The 21,915-nt window shown below is 44.5% G+C and overlaps 1 protein-coding gene across 10 annotated transcripts in view; it reads left to right on the forward strand.

Annotated features, from left to right (window-relative positions):
* lrrc56 (leucine rich repeat containing 56) overlaps window positions 1–21,915 on the forward strand; it is a 222,911-nt gene that overhangs the window by 128,819 nt on the left and 72,177 nt on the right. For 9 of the 10 annotated variants that reach the window (XM_068046725.1, XM_068046723.1, XM_068046727.1 and 6 more), the window contains one exon: window positions 6,771–6,968. The exons of the other annotated variant lie outside the window; for it this stretch is intronic. In XM_068046725.1, the coding sequence (XP_067902826.1) occupies window positions 6,771–6,968 (198 nt within the window). The remainder of the gene's footprint in view (window positions 1–6,770; window positions 6,969–21,915) is intronic. 10 annotated transcript variants of the gene reach the window in all.

Genomic DNA, 21,915 nt, shown 5'->3' on the forward strand with positions numbered 1-21,915 from the left:
CAGGGAACTACAGGCCGGTGAGCCTTACATCAGTGGTGGGAAAGTTATTGGAAGGGATTCTGAGAGACAGGATTTATATGCATTTGGAAAGGCAAGGTCTGATTAGGGATAGTCAGCAATGCTTTGTGCGTGGGAAATCATGTGTCACGAATTTGATTTGAGTTTTTTGAGGAGGTGACCAAGAGGATTAACGAGGGCAGGGTGGTGGACGTTGTCTACATGGACTTTAGCAAGGCCTTTGACAAGGTCTCGCATGATAGGTTGGTCCAGAAGGTTCGAACACATGGGATCCAGGATGAGCTAGCAAATTGGATACAAAATTGGCTTGGTGATAGGAGGCAGAGGGTGGTAGTGGAGGGTTGTTTTTCAGATTGGAGGCCGGTGACCAGTGGTGTGCCGCAGGGATCGGTGCTGGGCCCTCTGTTGTTTGTCATATATATTAATGACTTGAATGTGAATGTAGGGGGCACGATTAGTACATTTGCAGATGAACCAAAATTGGTGGTCTAGTGGACAGTGAAGAAGGTTGTCTAAGGTTACAACAGGATATAGATCAACTGGGAAAGTGGGCAAGGGATTGGCAATTGGAATTTAATGCAGACAAGTGCAAAGTGATGCATTTTGGGAAGTTACACCAGGGCAGGACATATACAATGAATGGCAGGGCCCTGGGGAGTGTTGTTGAGCAGAGAGACCTTGGGGTGCAAGTACATAGTTCCCTGGAAGACAGGTAGACAGGGTGGTGAAGAAGGCGTATGGCATGCTTGCCTTCATCGGCCGAGGCATTGAGTACAAGAGTTGGGACGTCATGTTACAGTTGTACATAACGTTGGTTAGGCTGCATTTGAAGTACTGTGTGCAGTTCTGGTCGCCGCACTACAGGAAAGATGTGATTAAGCGAGAGAGGGTGCAGAAAAGATTCACAAGGATGTTGCCTGGTTTGGAGGGCTTGAGTTATAGTGATTGGATAGGCTGGGTCTGTTTTCCCTGGAGCGAAGGAGGCTGAGAGGGGACATGATAGAGATATATAAAATTATGAGAGGCATATATAGGGTAGACAGCCAAAGTCTGTTTCCCATGGTAGGAATGACTAAAACTAGGGGGCATAGATTTAAGGTGAGAGGGAGGAGGTTTTTAGGGGATCAAAGGGGTAAGTTTTTCACACAAAGAATAGTGGGTATCTGGAATGAGCTGCCAGAGGAGGTGGTGGAGGCAGGAACAGTATCAACATTTAAGAGCCATCTGGACAGGTCCTAGAATGAGCAAGGCATAGAGGGATATGGAATTAATGAAGGCAGGTGGGATTAGTATAGATAGGCATTGTGATTGGCATGGACCCGATGGGCCGAAGGGCCTGTTTCTAAGCTGTACTATTCTGACTCTAATAACAGGACATTTAGAAAATCAAAACTCAATCCATCAGAGTCAGCATGGTTTTATGAAGGGTAAATTGTGTTTGACTAATTTGCTTGAATTCTGCGAAGATGTAACAAGTGAAGTGGATAATAGGGATCCTGTAGATGTAGTATATCTAGACTTCCAGAAGGCATTTGATAAGGTGCCGCACAAAAGGTTAATAAACAAGGTAAGATCACATGGGGTTAGGGGCAATTTATTAGCTTGGATAGAGGATTGGCTAACCAACAGAAAACTGAGAGCGGGATAATTGGATCTTTTTGTGGTTGGCAAGATGTAACTAGTGGGGTGCCACAGGGTTCGGTCCTCAGGCCCCAACTATTTACAATCTATATTAATGACTTGGGTGCAGGGATAGAAGGTACTATAGCCAAATTTGCAGATGACACTAAAATAGGTTCGATAGTAAGTTGCAATAATGAAGTAAGAAATTTACAAATGGATATGGATAGGTTAGGTGAATGGGCCAAAATCTGGCAGATGGCGTTTAACGTGGATAAGTATGAGGTTATCCATTTTGGTCGGAAGAATAGAAAGACAAATTATTATCTAAATGGAGAGAAACTTCAGAGTGCTTCGGTGCAGAGGGATCTGGGTATCCTCGTCCATGAATCGCAGAAAACTAGTATGCAGGTGCAGCAGGTAATAAGAAGGCAAATGGAATTTTGGCATTTATTGCTAAAGGAATAGAATATAAAAGTAGGGAAGTGTTGCTGCAACTGTACAAGGCATTAGTGAGACTGCACCTGGAGTATTGTGTACAGTTTTGGTCCCATTACTTGAGGAAGGATGTCGTTGCATTGGAGGCAGTTCAGAGGAGGTTCACTAGATTGATTCCAGAGATGGGGGGCTTGTCTTTTGAAGAGAGATTGAGCAGTTTAGGCCTTTACTCTCTAGAGTTTACAAGAATGAAAGGAGATCTAATTGAGGTATGTAAGATGATTCAGGAGATTGGCAAAGTAGACATAGAGGGGATGTTTCCTCTTGTGGGGCAATCTAGAACGAGAGGTCATAGTTTTAGGATAAGGGGTAGTAGATTTAAAACAGAGATGAGGAGAAATTACTTCTCTCAAAGTGTAGTGAGTCTGTGGAATTCACTACCCCAGAGTGTGGTGGATGCCGGGACATTGAGTAAATTTAAGGAGGAGATAGATTCTTATTTAGTGAAGGGTTGAAGGGTTATGGAGAACGGGCAGGAAAGTGGAGTTGAGGCCAAGATGAGATCAGCCATGATTGTCTGAAATGGCAGAGCAGGCTTGAGGGGCTGAATTGCCCACTCCTGCTCCTAGTTCTTATGTTCTGAAAGATTCATGAGAATGGTTCCAGGGAAGAAGAACTTCAGTTGTGAAGATAGATTGGAGAAGTTGGGACTGTTTTCCTTGGAGAAGAGAAGGCTGAGAAGTGATTTGATAGAGGTATTCAAAATCATGAGGGGTCTGGACAGAGTAGACAGAGAGAAACTGTTCCCACTCGTGAAAGGATCGAGAACGAAAGGGCACAGATTTGAAGTATTTAGTAAGAGAAGCAAAAGTGACATGAGGAAAAACTTTTTCACGCAGAGAGTGGTTAAGATCTGGAATGCATTGTCTGTGAGTGTGGTGGAGGTAGATTCAATTGATCATTCATAGAGTCATAGAGTCGTACAGCATAGAAACAGGTCCTTCGGCCCACTGCGTCCATGCCGACCATAATGCCGATCTATACTAATCCCACCTGCCTGCATTAATTCCATATCCCTCTATGCCTTGTTCATTCAAGTACCTGTCCAGATGCCTCTTAAATGTCGCTACTGTTCCTGCCTCCACCACCTCCTCAGGCAGCTCATTCTCGATACCCACTATTCTTTGTGTGAAAAATTTACCCCTTTGATCCCCTCTGAACCTCCTCCCTCTCACCTTAAATCTATGCCCTCTAGTTTTAGTCACCCCTACCATGGGAAACAGACTTTGGCTATCTACCCTATCTATGCCTCTCATAATTTTATATCCCTCTATCATGTCCCCTCTCAGCCTCCTTCGCTCCAGGGAAAACAGACCCAGCCTATCCAATCTCTCTTTATAACTCAAGCCCTCCAAACCAGGCAACATCCTTGTGAATCTTTTCTGCACCCTCTCTCGCTTAATCACATCTTTCCTGTAGGGGAATTAGACTTTCAGGCGAAAAGGAAGAATGTGCAGGGTTACGAGGAGAAGGTGGGGCAATGGAACTGAGTAAATTGCTCTTTCAGAGAGCCAGTGCAGACGCGTTGGTTCGAATGGCCTCCTTCTGCACTGTAACAATTCTGTGAAATCCAATAGTGAAGTCTCGAGAATCTTCTTTCCCCAGAGCGTGGTTAGAATGTGGAACTCGTTACCACAAGGAATAATTGAGGTGTAGAGTATAGATACATTTAAGGGGAAGCTAGCTAAACACATGAGGGAGAAAGGAATATGCTGGTAGATTTAGATGAAGAGGGGTGGGAGGCTTAGCATGGAGCTTAACTGGCATAGTCCATTTGGGCGAATAGCCTGTTTCTGCACTGTACATTCTATATAATTCTATGTAACCAAAAATAGTAATCCCACTGCCCTGCTCTCTCTCCATAGCCCTGCATCAGTCTCAAACTATGCCCACTGCCCGCTCTCTCCCCTTAGCCCAGTATCAATCCCAAACTAATACCGTTGCCTGTGCCTTCCCTTTATTTTCCTCTTCAAATATTTATCCAGTTTGCAATGAAAAAGTGCAGTGGTTTTTGCCTGAATCTCTGCCTGTGGAAAAGCATTCCATGTGCCTCAGCCCTATCTGTGAAACAAATCCTCTTCACCCTTGTCCTCACTCTCCTGGTGACAATTTTAAATTAATACCACTTTGGCAGTGAGGCCCCATCCGAAGGAAATAATCTTTCCCTATCCCTGAATGTATGGCGTTGGCTCGCTGGGTACACCCAGAGCTTGGGGTGTTCAGGCATCCAGCAGGCTGTGCCACATTGTTACTGGGACACAGAAAGTTGTTGAGGCCACTTTTATAAGTTTGTTATTTCTCTTTGTGAATTTTTCATGTCTCTGATAAATATTATTTTTTAATGTATATATGGAGTGGGGGAAGAAACTGTTAGGCAGCTATTTCATGGGGAGATTTTTTGTCAGAACATGATTGGAGCCATATAGAAATTGGGACACAGGTTTTTTTGTCATGTGATTAGTGAATAACAAAAGTAGAAAACGGCCAATTAGAAAGGTGATAAAAGTCACCTGGTCAGAAATTGGCAGAGATTCAATTGTCATACTTGGACAACAGCAACAGTTAGTGTTAATTCCATAGAAGGATAGAATTGTCCAACACAGAAGGATAGAATTGTACAACACAGAAGGAGGCCATTCAGCCCATTGAGTCTGTGCCAGCTCTTTCAACAAGCAATCTGAGAGAGGCAAAGGCAAAATACAGCGGATGCCGGAAATCTGAAATAAAAACAGAAAATGCTGGAAATAGTAGGTCAGGCAACATGTGGAGAGAGAAAAAGTTTCAGGTCAATGACCTGAGTTCTGATGAAAGGACCTGAGATATTAACTCTTGTTTCTCTGTTTTAATACTGCTACGTACATCTTACTGTAGCAGGTAGTTACGCATATATAGTAATAATTCTGAAATGCCTGAGTACAATAGTGAAAAACGTTTTAGTTGGGATTTCTGAATCATTGCTGCCTGAATATTGAGTTTCTCAAGTTCATTGTGCAGAGAATAACAAGTGTCTGTGACTCTATTACAATGCTGGAACACATCCTGCATCAGGAGACCAAAGTGTAAGTAGTTTACAAGCCTGCGTGAATACCCAGTTCATTCTAATTTTGAACACTGAGCTGCTTTTAAATAATAAAGATTCAGAATTTTTCAAGTGTGAATGTTTCCAGTTATTTTGCTACCGAGTGAGGTCTGTATTTAGTCACTACTCTTGGGAGGTTGAGAGGTTTTCCTTCCTGACATTACTGTGGTTGCTGAGTTTTATTTTCTCTGCTACTTTATACAATATTGTAGAGGAGTGGGCTGTTTGCAGGGTTCCGTTGCTAAACTAGTGCCACAATAGAGTGAGATGACCGGGAGAGAGACAGGGCAGTAAAATCCTGGGGTGTATTCCTACATAACAAGGTGGGTTCGTAGAATGATAGAATCATACAAGATAGAAGGCGTTAATTTGGCCCATTGTGCCTGTGCTGGCTCTTTAAAAGAGCTATCCAATTAGTCCCACTGCCCTGCTCTTTCCCCGTAGCACTGCACAATTCTCCTTTTCAAATATTTATTCAGTTCACTTTTGAAAGTTGCTATTGAATCTGCTTCCGCCACCCTTTCACGCAGCCCACTCCTGATCATACGTGTAGAAGATTGAGGTGTGATCTGTTCTGGCTTTTTAAAATGTTTTTTTCTTTGTGTTTATGGGATGTGAGTGTCGCTGGCAAGGCCAGCATTTATTGCCCATTCCTAATTGCCCTTGAGAAGGTGGTGGAGAGCTGCTTCTTGAACTCCTGTAGTCCAGGTGATGTAGGTACATCCACAGTGCTGTTAGGAAGGGAGTTCCAGGGTTTTGACCTAGCGACAGTGAAGGAACAGTGATATATTTCCAAGTCAGGATGGTGTGCGACATGGAGGAGAACTTGCAGGTGATAGTGTTCCTGTGCATCTGCTGCCGTCCTTCTAAGTGGTAGAAGTCAGGGGATTGGGAGATGCTGTCTAAGGAGGCTTGGCAAATTGCTTCAGTGCATCTTGTAGATGGTACACACTGCTGCCACTGTGTGCCAGTGGTGGATGATCAAGTGGGCTGCTTTGTCCTGGACGGTGTTGAGCTTCATGACTGTTGTTGGAGTTGCACTCATCCAATCAAATGGAGAGTATTCTATCACACTCCTGACTTGTGTCTTGTAGATGATGGACAGGGTTTGGGGAGGCAGTCACTCGCCACAGAATTCCCAGCCTCTGACTTGCTCTTGCAGCCAGTGGTAACCCCCAGGATGTTTGATAGCAGAGGATTCAGGGATGGTAATGTTGTTGAATGTCATGGGAAGATGGTTAGATTCTTTTTGAAGATAGTCATTGCCTGGCACTTGTGTGGTGCAAGTGTTACTTCCCACTTATCAGCCCAAGTCTGAATGTTAATCAAGGGAATTGATAGGGTAGATAGAGAGAAACTATTTCCCCTGGAGGTGAATTACTAGGGCAAGGAGGCACAACTTCAAAATTAGAGCTAGGCCATTCAGGGTGATGTTGTTGGTAAATGGAGTTGAAATACAGATCAGCCGTAATCTAATTGGATGACAGCTCAAGCTTGAGGGGCTGAATGGCCTACATTTGTTCCTATGAGTTATATTTTCTTACCTTTGCTGCAGGAACTGTATTTGGCATATAACAGCATTTCAGATGTCAGCCCCGTGAGCATGCTGGAACACCTGGAAGTGCTAGACCTGGAAGGGAACAACATTGATGATATTGTGCAGATCCACTATGTAGCTCTGTGCAGCAAGCTGAACATACTCACACTAGAGGGGAACCCTTTTTGCTTGCAACAAAACCCAGGGACACCAGAGGTAAAAAGAGTAAATTCATGTTTTGCTGCATATGCTATCATGATGGTTTTCGTTCAGCATTATTTACAAAACACCAACAAAAATAATCTTGTAAATCAGTGCACATCTGTGAAGGGAACAGAATAGCGTATAAATCAAATTTATTTTATTTTGCTCTTTGTGATACTTGTTCAGGTCTTTTCAAATTGAGAGAAAATTTGAAAGATGGTGAATACTTGATGTGTAGACTCTCAGGACAGGTGAAACCCTTTCACAGGGCAGTTTTTGAATGGTTAAGGTAATGTTGGTGCTAACGTTGTTTCAGTCAGGATCCCAGCTTCTCGTATTGCAGTAGCTTTACATGATTCAGTTTGCGATTATGCCAGCAGACTTCGGAATAAAATCAGCAGGTGCCATGAAAGCAAATGGCAATGCACTAATTAACTCAAACCAATTTGAAAGGAGTTTTTCTGATTGGATCAGCATGCTTAACAAATCCAGATAAAATAGGATGCACCCTCATTGTGCTGCCTTAACTGTGGACATCCTTATCTCTAAAAGCTAGCAAGCTTTACCTATTAATCTTCCCTTTTAGTAAAAAAGACCATTTATTTCTTCCTCACACTGTAGCTATTGGCCTGCATTCACCGTCCTTTCTACAGCAGAGCAGGAAATCAAGCTGTACGCGCTTATTAGATCCAATATTGCCAACTCGCAGTATCACAAATGATTAATTGATTTTGTGCTATTGTTTTAATGGGTCAAGTTCACCAGGAGAAAAGTGGGAGAGAATTCTTTCCTGCCTCCTTTCTATTACTATAAATTAAAACAATGAACTGAAAATCAATAAAATATTGATGAAACTGTAAGTGTTGACAGTGCTGATGACCTCTGTAGCAGTGCAGTCCTCTGGTTTATTTGACTGAGGGCAGGTCAGAGTGTTTGTTTTTGCTATGGAGCTGGGATAGATTTGCATCTCCTACCCCACTGCCAATATCAGTGGGATGGGAATTGCCAAAACCTAGCACATCACTATGCATTGTTCAGCAGATCTGAGCCCAGTGACTGCTGAGACAAACCAGCAGTGCCAGAATAGCCAGACTAGCACCAAAATCATCGTGGGGCCTAACCTTGACCTTCCTTCTGCTTTTGAATCCAATTTAGACTCATTTTCCTCAACATTTCACCTGGGAACAAGTGGTTCCCAAGTACAGAAGGTGGGGGGGGAAATTAGCCCCAGTACGGTGGTTGTTGCTCCTTTTTAGCTGTGGTTAATATCAAAGTCTGGGGTGTGTGGGGAAAAATCCACACAAGTCACACAAAGTGTTCTGATCGCTGAATAAAAGCAAGTCACCTCAACTCAGCTCTTTATTGGATAGCTTACTGAGTCATTGGGAGATCAACTGGGCTTTTTACCTCTTTATAGTTTCTTTATATTCTTGACAACTTGGTCCACTTCTCTCTGCTCTGCTCTTTATAACTGACTGCTTGCTGGGAGAACAGATTGTGTGTGCTGTTTCTCCTCCAGTGCTCCACCCAAGTGACCACTCCTCATCTCTGAGCCTTGATCGTGTCAGTGAGAAATTTTCTCTTATATTCTCTTTTTTTTTAGTCTTTCAGATTTTTTTCCTACCCAGACCCTCCACCACCTTTATTGGGTTAAAGTCCTTTCTACAGTTCCATTTATTGTTTCTGCTAAGACTTTAGTCCAGTTCAGGTGCAACGGTATCGCTCCTTCCTATCCCAGTACTGCTGCTAACATCCGATGAAATGGAACGCCTCCTTCCAAGCCAGGCTTTCAGTCATGCACTCACTTTCCTGATCTGTACTTGGATAGGACTGAATTGAGATGAATGGAGGGGTTGAAGGAGGTTTTAGATTCTGGTGTTCAAAGCTGTGTATGAATTGAGAAGTGAATGAATATTCCTCCAATAAACTTTAAGCCAGTGAGAGGAAATTGAGGCACCAAGAGTGCTTCCTCACACTTCAGTCACACCTGAATGCTTACTGTTGGCACAGACCCAGCTGTTTCTCTTGAGAAAAGCCTTGGAAATCCCAGGGAAAAGTAAAGAAGATAAAGGACCAGTGCAGTGGGCCTCCACCCTATTCTGCTTGACCTTCTGGGCCCAGGGAATCAGTGTTCCTTGAAGCCTGATGGACTTTTAAAAATATTTTTTGTGACATTTTGCTGGAGGCAATTTCATGTCATCCAGCTCCTAATGTTGGACAGGGAGTTAGAGAATTGCATTAGACTTGGGATTGATTGAAAAGATAAGAGAGAGATATGGGTGCTATTGGCACATGTGTTCATTCTGATCCTATACTTCCAGCCAATCATTGCTATAGGTTAGCTTATAAATGAAGAAGAGGCTGGCACCCTGGGGGGATGGTAGAGGGAACTGTCTGGGCACCAAAGGAGAAGCCATTGGAAGAGTTGGAAAGATAAATTTTGCAAGGTCAATGCCACTGACAGGATTTTTTACAAATCCAGTGTAGAGTAGAAAATAGCAGGCACACTCAAAGCTCAAAAAAATTTATCCTTTAGTTTTTGCAATGGGGCATGGAATAGCTGTTAGAGGAAAGTGAAGACGGCAGAGAGTTTGAGAATGGCGAGGGACGGTGAGCCAGGATCTCTGACATGCAGGATGTTTGTGATTTGTACCAGTGCAGGTATTGGATGTCTCCCTCCTTTACCTCCTTGCTTCGGCACAGAAACAGACCATTGGACCCTACAATTTCATGCCAATGTTTATGCTCCACAGAAACCTGCTCCCACTCCTCTTCATTTCACCCTATCAGTATAACTTTCTCTTCCTTTCTCTCTCATGTGTTTATCGAGCTTCCCCTTAAATGAATTATGCTATTTGCCTCAACTGTTCCTTATGATAGTGCATTCCACATCCTAACCACTCTCTGAGTAAAGAGGTTTCTTCTGACTTCTCATTGGATTCATTGTTGACTATTTTATATTTATGACCTTCTAGTTTTAGACTCCTCTACATCTGCCCTATCAAACCCTTTCATTATCTTAAAGATCTCTGTCAGGTCACCCCTCATCCTTCTCTTTTCTCAAGAGCCCCAGCTTCCTTCTCTTCCTACTTTCTCAGTCTCGAACTCCATCATGTAGTGGAGGGCGATAAGTATTGATAAGTAGTGCCTTTGAATATAAGCAGTAGACTGACAGTGCTGTCTACCATCTTGAGTGAAATTTGGGAAATGAAAATGATTGGTAATCGGGGGTTGACATGGTGACGAACACAGCTCCTCACTATCGAGAGATGTGCTATGAAGGCTGTGATTGATGGGATTCATTGAAGGTCAAGCACGCACAGAATGGTTGGTACTAGAAGGATAGTTATTTGTATCTAGAGGAGACAAAGATGGTTTATAAAACCCTGAAGCTCCCTTGAAGCTCTCGGATCCAGCAAAAGATTGGATGGCCTTGGAAAAGAAATAATTTGATACAATCTCATGTAAAGCTGAGGTAGCTGTGAGGCTGCTGCAATGCAGAGTCCAAACTTTCTTGTGCAGAAGCATTTAAATTCTGAGTGCTGATCAGGGTGTGACAAGAGGATGTCTTTGAGCCAGTGACAGCAGTGGGGCAGAGGGGATGATACCACCCGGTCCGAGACTGCCCTTCCTTCACTGATGCAGCAGTCGCCAGCACTACAGTCAGGATGCTGAACATGATTGCGTGGGTGCTACTGTGGAGCATCTTGAGTGGTCGCTCAGGCAAGGGTTCTGGAGCGAGGCCAATCGCGCAAGCAGGAGGACGGATTTTGTGTGAATTAACGATTAAGATAATTCTCTTCGCCATTGTGCCTTCTCTAAGTGGAGGGAGATTTGAACCATTCCTTGCCATTCCTGTCATCTGAACTTTACCTGTCATTATTAAAGCACAGGTACTGAAAAAAAGGGCTGTAAATGGATGCAGTGTTCTCTTCTAAGGCCCATTCAGCTTTGAAATCACTTTCTCCTGGCATCTGTTGGTAAGGATGAAGAAGTGGCATAAATATAGATAAATAACTTAAATAACTGTTAATAAACGGAGACTGTTCCATCTCTGCAACAGTCCAAACCCAATAAATATAAATCTCAAAGTATCACGAGAATGGGGAGGCACTCGATCTTCAACAGCACCTTCCAAACCCTCGACCTCTACCACCTAGAAAGACGAGGGTAGAAGATGTATGGGAACACCACCACCAAGTTTCCCCTCAAGTCACACATCATCCTGACTTGGAACTATATTGCCGTTCTTTCATCATCGCTGGGTCAAAAACCTGGAGCTCCCTTCTGAACAGCACTGTGGGTGTACCTATACCACACGGACTGCAGTGATTCCAGAAGACGGCTCACCACCACCTTTTGAAAGTTGACTAGGAATGGACAATAAATGCAGGCCTTGCCAGCGAAGCCAATAACCCATGATTGAATGAATTGAAAAAAATTTCCCCCCACTAAGAGAAATGCGCAATAGAGAAGGGAAACAGTTCTGCCAACACCGATCGTTGCAAACACTGTTCTCCTGCTTATAGAATCATAGAAAGTTTAAGGCACAGAAGGAGGCCAGTTGGCCCATCGTGTCTGTGCTGGCCGAAAAACGATCCACCTATTCTAATCCCACCTTTCCTGCATTTACTTCCAAATCGTTAATATACACCACAAAAAGCAGGGGACCCAGTACTGAGTCCTGCGGAATGCAAATGGAAACAGCCCTCCAGTTGCTAAAACAGCTGTCAACAATTCCCCTTTGTTTCCTGCCACTGAGCGAATTTTGTATCTACCTTGCTGCAATTCCCTGGATCCCATGAGATTTTATTTTTTTAACCAGTTTGCCATGTGGGACCTTGTCAAAAGCCTTGCTAAAATCCATGTAGACCACATCAACTGCACTACCCTCATCTATCTTCCATGTTTCTTCTTCAAAAAATTCAGTCAAGTTGGTCAAACAAGATCTTCCCTTAACAAATCCATGTTGTCTCTCCTTGATTAACCTGTGCTTTTCTAAGTGACAGTTTATCCTGTCTCAGTTTTCCCACTACTGAGGTTAGACTGACTGGTCTGTAATTATTCGGTCTATCCCTCGCTCCCTTTTTAAACAGAGGTACAACGTTAGCAGTTCCCTAATCATCCGGCACCATACCTGTATCCAGTGAGGACTGGAAAATGATGGTCAGACCTTCTGCTATTTCCTCTCTTGCTTCTTTTAACAGCCTAGGATAAGTTTCATCCGGCCCTGGTGATTTATCAACTTTCAAGGATACTAATCCCATTAATGCTTCCTCTCTCCCTATGTTTATCATGTCTAATACTTCACACTCTTCCTCCTTAACGACAGTATCTGCATCATCCCCCTCTTTTGTGAAGGCAGGCACAATGTATACATTAAGAACCATACCAATATCTTCCGCTCCTACACATAGGTTACCTTTTTGGTCTTTTATCGGCCCTACTCTCTACTCAGTTATCCATCTACTCTTAATGTATTGATAAAACATCTTTGGGTTCACCATGATTTTGCTTGCCAATATTCTTTCATGCCCTCTCTTTGCTTTCCTAATTTCCTTTTTGATTTCACCCTCCACTTTCTATATTCCTCTCGGCTTTCTGTAGTATTGAGTTCTCGGTGTCGGACATAAGCTTTCCTTTTCTGCCTAATCTTACCCTGTAGGCTCCTTGACATCCATGAGGCTCTAGATTTGGCTGCCTCACCCTTTTTCTTTGTGGGAGCATGTTTACCCTGAACCCTTTGAATCTCCCCTTGAATGCCTCCCACTGTTCTGACACTGATTTGCCTTCAAGTAGCTGTTTCCAGGCCACTTTTGCTAAATTTAGTAATTTAGCTAAATTTTACTAAAATTGGCCTTGCCCCAATTAAGAACTCTAACTCCTGTTCTATCTCTATCCTTTTCCATAATTATGTTAAAACTGACTGAATTATGATCACTACCACCAAAATGCTCTCCCTCTGCCACTCCTTCCACCTGCCCATCTTCATTTCCTAAAACTAAGTCTAAAACTGCACCCTCTCTTGGACTTGCTACATACTGGGCAAAAATGTTCTCCTGCGTGCACCTCAAGAATTCTGTTCCCTCAATTCCTTTCACACTAAAGCTATCCCAGTTAATATTGGGGTAATTATAATCCCCTACTATTACTGCCCTATTTGTTCTTGCACTTCTCAGAGATTTGCCTACATATCTGCTCTTCTATCTCCCTCTGACTGTTTGGGGGTCTACAGTACACTCCCAACAGTGTGATTGTCCCTTTTTTGGTCCTTAGCTCAATCCATATGGCCTTATTTGATGAACCTTCCAACATATCATCCCTCCTCACAGCTGTAATAGTTTCCTTGACGAAAATTGTCACTCCCCCTCCTTTTTTATCCCCCTCCCTATCGCGTCTGAAAACCCTATAACCAGGAACGTTGAGCTGCCATTCCTGTCCCTCCTTAAGCCATGTTTTTGTAATAGTTATGGTATCATACTGCCACGTGTCTATCTGTGCCCTCAGCTCATCTGCTTTATTTGCTATACTCCTTGCATTGACATAGATACCCTTGCATGATCAGTTTCATTGCTGAAATTGGACAGGACAGTGGGGTATCTTTACCATCCTGATCTCAGTTACCCACCCACTCCTGGACTGTTACTGGCTGGCTCTTTCCCATCTGCTGAATGTAAATGCCAGTAGAGGGTGGGGCCTGGTCATCCATCCCATACCCCTCACTCTTCCCCATTGCCATTATTAGCACTGTTCCCAAAGAAAGCCAGGTGGAAAATAGCATTGGCCCTGGGCAGCAGTGATAATGGTCCCGATGGACTCAAATGGAGGAAGAAGTCCTAGAAGCATCTTGCTCTTCCTCAAGTCTTGCTCTTATGCTCTTACTTGAAGCCTCCTGTCTTAAGAGTTTTCCTGCCCTATTGAGGTCCATCACTACCTCTTGTGATGCTGTGGTGGCGTCCCTGCTTCATCAGCCCCTCCTTTCCTTCTGCAGCACTGGTGGGCTCCACCTTAGCGATGGACATTTCCCTTGAACCCGCCCTGTGAGCAACACCAAAGAAGATCACCCAATTGTGTGAAATAATAAATAAACATCCACCCCCTCCGTGGCCTGTGGTTAACATAACTCTATATAGGAGACAAGGATCGATGGACTGACTGATCATACCTGTCCTTCGCTTTTGTCTGTATAATATATAAAGGCATTGCCTGGTTCTGCGCCAGAATCCGTGTTAGCAGCTGCCTACGATTATGTATTTGTAATTCTTTTCCACTTGGGGAATCTGCAAAACACGAATGGAGCTTCTGGCCTCCAACTACAAGCTAGTAATATTTCACTGAGAGACCAGAGCTTGCTCGAGATTCATCATGACCAATATCTGTCCTTGTAAATAGAATTTGCTCCAGCATCAGTGAGAAATGGAATACGTCCCTCCAGGGGGATGGTCATAACTCACTGGTAGCTTCATTGCTTGTGAGTTATGAGGAGCCTCACTTGTGGAGCCAAGTGTCCGTACAGTTGTAGATCAAATGCTTGACGAAATTGTGTTACAACATATTACTTCTGTGCAGTGTCTGGATTGTGTCGTGATCTCAGTTCAGTTCTTCCAGGAAGTCTGCTGAGGCTTTGTTTGGATGAGAGCAGCACATCTATTTAATGTTCCTTTATAAAACAAAAGGATAGATTATTTATGGTTTTTTAATGTCAATTAAACATGCACTTGTGTAGAACAGTTTCATGGTACCATCCAAAGAGTTTTATAGAATTTACTGAAACACCAAAGCATTAACAATATTTTCGTAACGTTTGAGTTAATCTGCGTTTATGCCGTGGGTACAAATATATAAAAACTCTGAACAGGTGTCTGAAATTCAACCTTTTGCCCCTTTAGTGAAGTGATAACTTATTTAACTACTTGTGTTCACACCGCCGCTAAAATACAGTGGAGAGGTGTTCCAGATGAATGCATAAAGTACGCTGCTGTCCCACAGAATAAGTTGGGGCTTTTTTTTATGATAAAAGCATTGAGTTACAACACCTACTATACTTAGATCTTCCTGGTACATGACTACAGTTAATTATTAGAGAATCTCTGTCATCGATCATGTCAAGTGACTGCCAGTGCTGTCCAATGGATCAGTCTTGATATTACCCACACCCTCACCCTACAACAGGAAGTGAGAGTGCGTCGGGCAGGGGGATGGGGCTTAAAAAAATTAATAAACAGGAACGTGGCCCCATCCCATTGCGTATGCACCCATTGATGTTTTTACAACGCTGGGTTTTGTGGCATGCAAGTGTCCCATTGTGGGACATTTCATTACCATATTTAAGTTGGGCTTCCACAATGCTGTTTGGAGCCTGCTTCAAATTCAACTGTTGCCAGGCCTCAAGAATGCCTGTAACTGAAGGGAGGCAGAAGCTACCAGCTCAACAAAGTAAATGCCTTTTTACAGCACACCTTGTGGAGTGCTCTATTCTATTTCCCCACTGTTAATCGTGACTCTCTCTCCTCATCACAGCCGACATCTGCCTTCACCCCCATGTCCCGGTCTCTGGCCTTCCCTTCTCCGGATTGCCGCAAGGGTCTTCGCTGGCAGCCTTCTGCCATTGATTTTCCTGCCTAACAGCTGGACTAGCCTGTCATTTGACCGGAAACAGAGGGGAAAAAAATCATAATGTGTTCTTGCCATTAAATCTGGCATGACCTCTGCATCTCCAACCTTGCTACGTGATCCTGGCACCTTCCCCACCTCCCCTGTAGTTATCAGGGCCATAGCATCTGCACTGATAACAATAGCTTGAGCAACATTGCCCCAGTGAAACTCGCGTCTTATACTCGCACCAAGTGCAATGGCCCATTGCGAAGCTGCACTCCAAGGATCGCCATCCTTTCACATCTGGAACGACAGAAATATACAGTTTATCTGGCAAAGATCCACTTCCATCAATTCAACGGAGGTCAAATCATTTGTGTTTGGCAATGACATCATGATCGATGGACTAAGAGCTGTGTGTTTGAAATGAAGGCACGGCATCAGATCAGAAAGTTTTACGTGTCTCTGTCTGTACAACAGATCGCAGGGTCAAGCAGCTCCAGGTTTGAAATCCTGTCCCACTATTGTAATGGAACCAATCTTGGACACTCCCTGTAAACCATGCCATATGGGTGTTCAAACAGGAAGGGATCCTTCATCCTAGTATGAAAAATGCCCCGGCCCAGTTCTATGCTTAATTCACGTTATCATCAATGGAAATCTCAGCACAGAATTGGTAGTAAGAATAGAAAAGCAACACTTTCTAAAAAGAAGTGTGCAACTTCTAAATATTGATGTTCAGAGGGACTTGGGTGTACCCGTACAAGTAATAGAGAAAGTTAACATGCAGGTACAGGAAGCAATTCTGAAGGCAAATGGCATGTTGGCCTTTATTGTAAGGGGCTTGGAGTACAAGATTATGGAAGTTTTCCTGCAATTGTACAAGGCTTTGGTGAGACCACACCTGGAGTACTGTGTGCAGTTTTGGTCTCCATTTCTAAGGAAGGATATACTTGCCTCGACGGCAGAATGGTGAAGGTTCACTAGATTGGTTCCTGGGATGAGTGGGTTGTGTTATGATGAGAGGCTGAGTAAATTGGGCCTATATCCTCTGGAGTTTAGAAGAATGAGAGGGGATCTCATTGAAACATACAAGATTCTGTGAGGGCTTGACAGAGTAGATACTGAAAGATTGTTTCCCCTGACTGGGGAATCTAGAGCACGGGCACAGTCTTAGGATAAGGGGCTGATCATTTAGGACTGAGATGAAGAGAAATTTCTTCACTCAAAGGGTTGTGAATCTTTAGAATTCTCTACCCCAGAGAGTTGTGGATGTTCCATCATTGAATATATTTAAGGCTGAGATAGGCAGATTTTTGGTCTCTGGTTTAAGGAATATTGGGATAAAGTGGAGTTGAGGCAGAAGATCAGCCATGATCGTATTGAATAGTGGAGCAGGCTCGAGGAGCTGTATGGTCTACTCCTACTCTTATTATGTTCTTTTTTTTTTACTTTGAATGTCTGACTCCCGGTTTCATGCCATTATGCCCTGCTCCAGACATTCCCAGCTACATCTGCTTGGCAATTCATGCCAGTTACTTTCCCACTCCCTGCTCCTCAAATCTCAATACTACTTCCTGCCACTGTTTCTAGGTGCTACACATGCAAGTGTACGGCTAGTTCTGGAGCATAAGTTTTCAGCATTACAGGCAGGATGTTGTTGGGGCCCATAGCCTTTGCTGTATCCAGTGTGCTCAGCCATCTCTTGATAGCTTGTGGAGTGAATTGAATTGGCTGAAGACTGACTTCTGTGATGGTGGGAACCTCAGGAGGAGGCCGAGATGGATCATCCATTTGGCGTTTCTGGCTGAAGATGGCTGCAAATGCTTCAGCCTAGTTTTTTGCACTCACGCCTTCATTGAGGATGGGGATGTTAATGGAGCCTCCTCCTTCAGTTAATTGTTTAACGGCGTGTTTCCTGACAATGCAGAGCATGCGCAGAGCAATCGCCGACGTAATCAGTGCTTCCGAAGATTTGCCAGCTTGCCAGTATGAATCTGGGCATGCGCACACCGACATCACCACGCAATGACGGCAGACGTAATGAAATCCATGCGTTGCCTCACACCTGAATGGCTGCAATCGCCTTCATTCCCCCCACACCCACCCCCCACCCCTGCAACAACAGTAGCCCACTTCGGCTGTTCGCTTCCCGCCTCACCACTATGGCCATTCACTTCCAGCCTCATTGTTCCCCCCCCACCAGCCAATCGCTCCCAGCTACTCCACTGCCCCCCACCCCTGCCGCTCGCTTCCCGTCAGCAGAAGTGCAGAAGGTGTTAGTTTAGGCAGGCATCAAGATCGGCGCAGGCTTGGAGGGCCTGTTCCTGTGCTGTACTGTTCTTTGTTCTTCACTGCTCCACCCCTATGCCCCTTGTTCCCCGCCTCGCCGCTTTCCCCAGGCCGCTCACTCCTGGTCTTGTCACGTCCCCCCTCAGCCAATCGCTCCATGCCGTTCGGAGAAGTCGTGGGGAACGAGTTGCCAAGGATGGACTGAGTGGCCGAGGGGTGATGGGGCGACGCGGGGAGCGAGCCGCCGAGAGGGGGGAAGCAATAAGGCTGGGAGTGAGTGGCTGAGGGGAGGCGGGGAGCAAGAAGAGAAGCACAATGGCAGGAGGGAGTGGGATACTGTTGGCGGTGGGACAGCGATCACATTGAGGTGGTTTGAGTTTAATTCATTTTTTGTGATAAATTGAGCAGTGCCATCATTATTACTGGCAGCTGCCTGAGACGTCGCAGACAGTGACCTTTCAGTTGGTGCCATCATTATTACTGGCAGCTGCCTGAGACGTCGCAGATAGTGATGTTTCAGTGGATGAGGCTGTATTCGCACATGTGCCAGTACTGCACCACCTAGTGCTTGCATTGTCAGCAAACACAGCCATTGTTTAACTGTCCACCACCATTCACAACTGGTTGCGGCAGGACTCCAGATTTTCGATTTGATCCATTGGTTGTAGTGATGGAGGGATCTGGGATTTCAGCTGAAATCTATGGTTTTGTGAGTATGACTATGCCAGGTTGTTGCTGGACGAGTCTGTGAGACAGCTCTCCCAATTTTGTCACAAGTCCCCAGGTGTTAATGAGGTGTACAAAAGTCGACTGGGCTGGGTGTGTTATTGTTATGTCTGAATCCGGTGCCTCAATTGGTGCAGGCTGATCTGTCCGGCTTTTTTATTCTTGTACTTTGCTGTGGGTTTGGTACAACTGAGTGGTTTGATGTGCCACTTCAGGGGGCAGTTAAGAGTTGACCACATTACTGTGGTTCTAGAATCACACCTGGGCCCAGACTGGGTAAGGATGACATTGGTGAACAGATGGGTTTTTATGACAATCTGGTAGTTTCATGCATACCATTACTGATACTAGCTTTTTAGCCCAGATATTATTTAATTAACAGAATTGAAATTCCCCAGTTACCATGGTGGGAGTTGTCCTCGCGTCCGTTTTCTTTATTCGTTCATGGGATGTAGGCGTCGCTGGCTAGGCTAACATTTTTTGCACATTTCTAATTGCCCTTGAGAAGGTGGTGGTGAGCCGCCGTCTTGAATCGCTGCAGTCCATGTGGGGTAGGTACACCCACAGTGCTGTTCGGAAGGGAGTTCCAGGATTTTGACCCAGCGACAGTGAAGGAACGGCGATATAGTTCCAAGTCAGGATGGTGTGTAACTTGGAGGTGATCTTCCAGGTGGTGGTGTTCCCATGCATCTGCTGCCCTTGTCCTTCTAGGTGGTAGATGTCGCGTGTTTGGAACGTGCTGTCGCAGGAGCCTCGGTGCTTTGCTGCAGGACATCTTGTAGAAGGTGCACACTGCTGCCACTGTGCGTCGGTGGTGGAGGGAGTGAATGGTGATGGGGCCAATCAAGCAGGTTTACTGATCCAGTAACGTAACAGCTATGCTCCTGTATCCCATGCACTTGGATGTGGGACATGGTGAGTAGGCAATGGCCAGCTTGGTCTAAAACACTTAGAAACAGAAATGCAATCTTTATATTTTCCTAGCATTGCTGTTTGTAGATATTTACTGTATCCATCACATTTTCCTTCCTTTATAAATGAATTGATGTAGAGCTGTTATTTGTATGAAGGTTTATACTATTTCCGTGACTGACCTTTTCTGAGTCATTAATCTGACCAATCTGATAGCCTTGGCTTTTATTGCCAGCTGTAATAAGGAGGAAAGCATTGTATTGTTCACAAGGGAATAGCTACTTACTGTTCTTCACTTGGTATTCAGTGTGCAGCAAAAATACTAATCACCATATTATATACATATATATAAAAAATATATAAAAGTAAGTTATTTGTATATTAAGTTAAATACATTAATTTATATATTTAGTTAATTAATTTACATATTTAAGTTAATTTAAGCTAGTTAAAATAATTACTTTTCAAAAACTATAAATAAACCAAATGAACTATTACATAAAACTTTAGAAAATTAAAGTTTTCCAACGTTTGATAGAGATGGCAATGCAGGTGTGCTGTATCTGCAGTATGGACGGGTTTATGGAGAGCAGCGTGATCCCAGGCAACCACATCTGCAGCAAGTTTGGATGATCTTATTGAATGGCGGCGGAACAGCCTCGTGAGGCCATATGACCACCTCCTATTCGAGCACAGTACTAGATTGCAATTTACTGATACAGGAGGGGTAGTATTGTTTATGTTTATTGTATTGTTTATTGTTTATGGAAGATAATTATTAAGATGCAGTGTTTGCTTGGCTCAGCTGGTAGCTTTTTTTTAATTCATTCATGGGATATGGGGGGGTCACTGGCTATGCCAGCATTTATTGCCCATCCCTAATTGCCCTTGCGAAGGTGATGGTGAGCTGCCTTCTTGAACCGCTGCAGTCCATGTGGGGTAGGTACACCCACAGTGCTGTTAGGAAGGGAGTTCCAGGATTTTGACTGAGTGACAGTGAAGAAACCACGATATCGTTCCAAGTCAGGATGGTGTGTGACTTGGAGGGGAACTTGCAGGTGGTGATGTTCCCATGCATCTGCTGCCCTTGTCCTTCTAGTTGGCAGAGGTCACGGGTTTGGAAGGTGCTGTCTAAGGAGCCTTGGTGCGTTGCTGCAGTGCATCTTGTAGATGGTACACACTGCTGCCACTGTGCGTCGATGGTGGAGGGAGTGAATGTTTGTGGATGGTGTGCCAATCAAGCAGGCTGCTTTGTTCTGGATGGTGTCGAGCTTCTTGAGTGTTGTTGGAGCTGCACCCATCCAGGCAAGTGTTGAGGACTCCCAGGACAACTCCCTCCCTACTGTATACCACTGTCCCGCCACCTCTGCTGGGTTGTCCTGCCGGTGGGACAGGACATACGCAGGGATAGTGATTGCAGTGTCTGGGACATTGTCTGTAAGGTATGATTCTGTGAGTATGACTATGTCAGGCTGTTGCTTGACTAGTCTGTGGGACATCTCTCCCAACTTTGGCACAAGTCCCCAGATGTTAGTAAGGAGGACTTTGCAGGGTCGACAGGGCTGGGTTTGCCGTTGTCGTTTCCGGTGCCTAGGTCGATGCCGGGTGGTCCATCTGGTTTCATTCCTTTTCATTGACTTCGTAGCGGTTAGGTACAACTGAGTGGCTTGCTAGGCCATTTCAGAGGGCATGTAAGAGTTAACCACATTGCTGTGGGTCTGGAGTCACATGTAGGTAGACCAGGTAAGGACAGCAGATTTCCTTCCCCAAAGGACATTGGTGAACCAGTTCTAGCCACAATCCAGGATTTGAGCACCTAATTAGATTTTAGTTTTTTTTTAGTTTAGAGATACAGCACTGAAACAGGCCCTTCGGCCCATCGAGTCTCTGCTGACCAACAACCACCCATTTATACGAATCCTACATTAATCCCACATTCCCTCCATTCTCCTACCACCTACCTACACTTGGGGCAATTTACAATGGCCAATTTACCTATCAACATGCAAGTCTTTGGCTGTGGGAGGAAACCAGAGCGCCCGGCAGAAACCCACTCTGTCACAGGGAGAACTTGAAAACTCCACACAGGCAGTACCCTGAATTGAACCCGGGTCGCTGGAGCTGTGAGGCTGTGGTGCTAACCACTGCACCATTGTCATACCTAATGATGTGTGACGTTCCATTGCATCACTGCGGCAATGCTGAACTGCCGCCTTTCGGATAAGATTTTAAACCAGGGCTCTGTCTGCTTGTTCAGTATTAAATATAGTGAAGGGACAGTGGGCCTTTTGTGGAATGGCCCCAGGGACAATTCTGGGGTTATCCCTGGATTATTTGTACAGTGCAGCCTGAACTTGAATTTGATTGAGATACATTCTCTGGCGTTGGTCGAGGAGAGCAGGAGAGTTCTCCCAGTGTCCTGGCCAGTGTTCCT

Source organism: Heterodontus francisci, chromosome 14 (genome assembly GCF_036365525.1).
Source record: "Heterodontus francisci isolate sHetFra1 chromosome 14, sHetFra1.hap1, whole genome shotgun sequence".
NCBI classification, from domain to species: Eukaryota; Metazoa; Chordata; class Chondrichthyes; order Heterodontiformes; family Heterodontidae; genus Heterodontus; species Heterodontus francisci.